Source organism: Lepidothrix coronata, unplaced genomic scaffold, assembly GCF_001604755.1.
Source record: "Lepidothrix coronata isolate B3197 unplaced genomic scaffold, Lepidothrix_coronata-1.0 Scaffold587, whole genome shotgun sequence".
Lineage (NCBI taxonomy): Eukaryota > Metazoa > Chordata > Aves > Passeriformes > Pipridae > Lepidothrix > Lepidothrix coronata.
Window position 1 is genome coordinate 1 of NW_016690767.1, and position 4,783 is coordinate 4,783.

A 4,783-nucleotide genomic window follows, 5' to 3' on the forward strand; every position below is an offset into this window, starting at 1 on the left:
CCCGTGTCCCCTCTGTCCCCTCCCTTGGCACCTCCAAGCAGCAGCTCCAGCCGCCCAAGAGGGTCCCTGGGCGCGTTTGGGACCCCCGGGGTGGCCTGTCCTCGCTGTCCCCAAGCTTGGGGACACCTGGGGGCACTTGGGGACACTTTGGGGACACTTTGGGGTTGTCCCCAAACTTGGGGACGCTTGGGGACATCCCCGTGTCCCCTCTGTCCCCTCCCTTGGCACCTCCAAGCAGCAGCTCCAGCCCCCCGGGGGGGTCCCTGGGCGCGTTTGGGACCCCCGGGGTGGCACATCCTTGATGTCCCCAAGTGTCCCCTCTGTCCCCTCCCTTGGCACCCACAAGCAGCAGCTCCAGCCCCCCGGGGGGGTCCCTGGGCGCGTTTGGGACCCCCGGGGTGGCCTGTCCTCGATGTCCCCAAGCTTGGGGACACCTGGGGGCACTTGGGGACACTTTGGGGACACTTTGGGGTTGTCCCCAAACTTGGGGACGCTTGGGGACATCCCCGTGTCCCCTCTGTCCCCTCCCTTGGCACCCACAAGCAGCAGCTCCAGCCCCCCGGGGGGGTCCCTGGGCGCGTTTGGGACCCCCGGGGTGGCCTGTCCTTGATGTCCCCAAGTGTCCCCAAGCTTGGGGATGACCCCTGGTGTGTCCATAAGTGTCCCCAAGGTGTCCCCAAGCTCGGGGACATCCCTGTGTCCCCTCTGTCCCCTCCCTTGGCACCTCCAAGCAGCAGCTCCAGCCCCCCGGGGGGGGTCCCTGGGCGCGTTTGGGACCCCTGGGGTGGCCTGTCCTCGATGTCCCCAAGCTTGGGGACACCTGGGGACACTTGGGGACACTTTGGGGTTGTCCCCAAGCTTGGGGACACTTGGGGACATCCCCGTGTCCCCTCTGTCCCCTCCCTTGGCACCTCCAAGCAGCAGCTCCAGCCCCCAAAGGGGGTCCCTGGGCGCATTTGGGACCCCCGGGGTGGCACATCCTTGATGTCCCCAAGTGTCCCCAAGCTTTGGGACAACGCCCCAAAGTGTCCCCAAGGTGTCCCCAAGCTCGGGGACATCCCCGTGTCCCCTCTGTCCCCTCCCTTGGCACCTCCAAGCAGCAGCTCCAGCCCCCCGGGGGGGTCCCTGGGCGCGTTTGGGACCCCCGGGGTGGCACGTCCTCGATGTCCCCAAGCTTGGGGACACCTGGGGACACCTGGGGACACTTTGGGGACACTTTGGGGACACTTGGGGACACTTGGGGGTTGTCCCCAAGCTTGGGGACATCCCCGTGTCCCCTCTGCCCCCTCCCTTGGCACCTCCAAGCAGCAGCTCCAGCCCCCCAAGGGGGTCCCTGGGCGCGTTTGGGACCCCCAGGGTGGCCTGTCCTCGCTGTCCCCGACGTCCCTCGATGTCCCCGCTGTCCCCGCTGTCCCCAGGGTGTCACTGCACGGGTGCCACCACCAGGACCTTGCACTCCCTCTTGGCGATCTTGTCCAGGGCCAGCACCGACTTGTCGGGGGGCAGGTACAGGGGGCGGCCCACGGGGGACCCCACGGGGGGGGTGATGGCCCTGCGCTCCATCACCGAGCCAGACCTGGGACAGGGGGACAAACGGGGTGGCACTGTCACCTCCCAGTGTCCCTGATGTCCCCCCCAGTGTCCCCAGTGTGTCCCCAGTCACCCCAGTGTCCCCAGTGACCCCACGGGGGGTGATGGCCCTGCGCTCCATCACGGAGCCAGACCTGGGACAGGGGGGTGGCACTGTCACCTGGGGGGTGGCACTGTCACCTCCCAGTGTCCCTGATGTCCCTCCCAGTCACCCCAGTGTGTCCCCAGTCACCCCAGTGTGTCCCAGTGTCCCCAGTGACCCCACGGGGGGGTGATGGCCCTGTGCTCCATCACGGAGCCAGACCTGGGGACAGCGGGGTGGCACTGTCACCTGGGGGGTGGCACTGTCACCTCCCAGTGTCCCCAGTGTGTCCCAGTGTCCCTGATGTCCCCCCCAGTCACCCCAGTGTCCCCAGTGTCCCCAGTGTGTCCCCAGTCACCCCAGTGTGTCCCAGTGTGTCCCAGTGTCCCCACGGGGGGTGATGGCCCTGCGCTCCATCACGGAGCCAGACCTGGGGACAACGGGGTGGCACTGTCACCTCCCAGTGTCCCCAGTGTCCCTGATGTCCCTCCCAGTCACCCCAGTGTCCCCAGTGTCCCTGATGTCCACCCCAAGGTCCCCAGTGTGTCCCCAGTCACCCCAGTGTCCCCAGTGACCCCACGGGGGGGGTGATGGCCCTGCGCTCCATCACCGAGCCAGACCTGGGACAGGGGGCACATTGTCACCTCCCAGTGTCCCCAGTGTCCCTGATGTCCCCCCCAGTCACCCCAGTGTGTCCCAGTGACCCCACAGGGGGTGATGGCCCTGCGCTCCATCACGGAGCCAGACCTGGGGACAGGGGGGACATTGTCACCAGGGGGGTGGCACTGTCACCTCCCAGTGTCCCCAGTGTCCCTGATGTCCCCCCCAGTGTCCCCAGTGTCCCCAGTCACCCCAGTGTGTCCCAGTGTCCCCACAGGGGGGTGATGGCCCTGCGCTCCATCACGGAGCCAGACCTGGGACAGGGGGGACAAACGGGGTGGCACTGTCACCTGGGGGGTGGCACTGTCACCTCCCAGTGTCCCCAGTGTGTCCCAGTGTCCCTGATGTCCATAATGACCCCCCAGTGTCCCCAGTGTCCCCACAGGGGGTGATGGCCCTGCGCTCCATCACGGAGCCAGACCTGGGGACAGCGGGGACAAACGGGGTGGCACTGTCACCTCCCAGTGTCCCCAGTGTCCCTGATGTCCCCCCCAGTGTCCCCAGTGTGTCCCTGATGTCCATAATGACCCCCCAGTGTGTCCCCAGTCACCCCAGTGTCCCTGATGTCCCCCCCAGTCTCCCCAGTGTCCCCAGTGTCCCCATGGGGGGTGATGGCCCTGCGCTCCATCACGGAGCCAGACCTGGGGACAGCGGGGACATTGTCACCTCCCAGTATCCCCAGTGTCCCCCCCAGTGTGTCCCAGTGTCCCTGATGTCCCTCCCAGTGTCCCCAGTGTGTCCCAGTGTCCCCAGTGTCCCTCCCAGTATCCCCAGTGTGTCCCAGTGTCCCTCATGTCCCTCCCAGTATCCCCAGTGTGTCCCAGTGTCCCCAATGTCCTCCTCAGTGTCCCCAGTGTCCCCAATGTCCCTCCCAGTGTCCCTGATGTCCCTCCCAGTATCCCCAGTGTGTCCCAGTGTCCCCAATGTCCTCCTCAGTGTCCCCAGTGTCCCCAATGTCCCTCCCAGTGTCCCTGATGTCCCTCCCAGTATCCCCAGTGTGTCCCAGTGTCCCCAGTGTCCCCACGGGGGGGGTGATGGCCCTGCGCTCCATCACCGAGCCAGACCTGGGGACAGCGGGGACATTGTCACCTCCCAGTGTCCCCAGTGTCCCTGATGTCCCCCCCAGTGTCCCCAGTGTGTCCCCAGTCACCCCAGTGTCCCCAGTGTCCCCACGGGGGGTGATGGCCCTGCGCTCCATCACGGAGCCAGACCTGGGGACAGCGGGGTGGCACTGTCACCAGGGGGGTGGCACTGTCACCTCCCAGTGTCCCTGATGTCCCCCCCAGTGTCCCCAGTGTGTCCCCAGTGTGTCCCAGTGACCCCACGGGGGGTGATGGCCCTGCGCTCCATCACGGAGCCAGACCTGGGGACAGGGGGGACAAACGGGGTGGCACTGTCACCTCCCAGTGTCCCCAGTGTCCCTGATGTCCCCCCCAGTGTCCCCAGTCACCCCAGTGTCCCCAGTGACCCCACAGGGGGTGATGGCCCTGCGCTCCATCACGGAGCCAGACCTGGGGACAGGGGGGACATTGTCACCTCCCAGTGTCCCTGATGTCCCCCCCAGTGTCCCTGATGTCCCCCCCAGTGTCCCTGATGTCCCTCCCAGTGTCCCCAGTGTGTCCCAGTGTTCCTGATGTCCCTCCCAGTATCCCCAGTGTGTCCCAGTGTCCCCAGTGTGTCCCAGTGTCCCCAATGTCCCCCCCAGTGTCCCCAGTGTCACTAACGTCCTCCCCAGTGTCCCCAGTGTCCCTGATGTCCCTCCCAGTATCCCCAATGTCCCTCCCAGTGTCCCTGATGTCCCTCCCAGTATCCCCAGTGTGTCCCAGTGTCCCTGATGTGCCCCCCAGTGTCCCCAGTGTCCCCCAGTGTCCCTGATGTCCCCCCCAGTGTCCCCAGTGTGCCCTAGTGTCCCTCCCAATGTCCCTCCCAGTATCCCCAGTGTCCCCAGTGTCCCCCCCATTGTCCCCAGTGTGCCCCAGTGTCCCTCCCAATGTCCCCCAGTGTGTCCCCAGTGTCCCCAGTGTGCCCCCCATTGTCCCCAGTGTCCCCCAGTGTCCCCAGTGTCCCCCAGTGTCCCCAATGTCCCTCCCAGTATCCCCAGTGGCCCCAATGTCCCCCCCATTGTCCCCAGTGTCCCTGATGTCCCTCCCAGTGTCCCCAGTCTGTCCCAGTGACCCCAATGTCCCTCCCAGTATCCCCTCCCAGTGCCCCTCCCAGTATCTCCAGTGTTCCAAATATCTCTTCCAGTGCCCTCCCAGTCTCCCCAGTGTCCCCAGTCTGTCCCAGTGACCCCAATGTCCCTCCCAGTATCCCCTCCCAGTGCCCCTCCCAGTATCTCCAGTGTTCCAAATATCTCTTCCAGTGCCCTCCCAGTCTCCCCAGTGTCCCCAGTGCCCACCCAGTCTCCCCAGTGCCCTCCCAGTATCCCCAGTGTCCCCATATCCCCCTTTT

At 66.1% G+C, this 4,783-nt stretch overlaps 1 protein-coding gene across 1 annotated transcript in view; it reads right to left on the reverse strand.

Moving 5' to 3' along the window:
- Positions 1–859: 859 nt before the first annotated feature.
- CUNH7orf43 (chromosome unknown C7orf43 homolog) overlaps positions 860–4,783 on the reverse strand; it is a 21,235-nt gene continuing 17,311 nt past the window's right edge. The window contains exon 8 of the mRNA XM_017839938.1: positions 860–1,576. Coding sequence (XP_017695427.1) covers positions 1,423–1,576 — 154 coding nt within the window. The 3' untranslated portion in view covers positions 860–1,422. The remainder of the gene's footprint in view (positions 1,577–4,783) is intronic.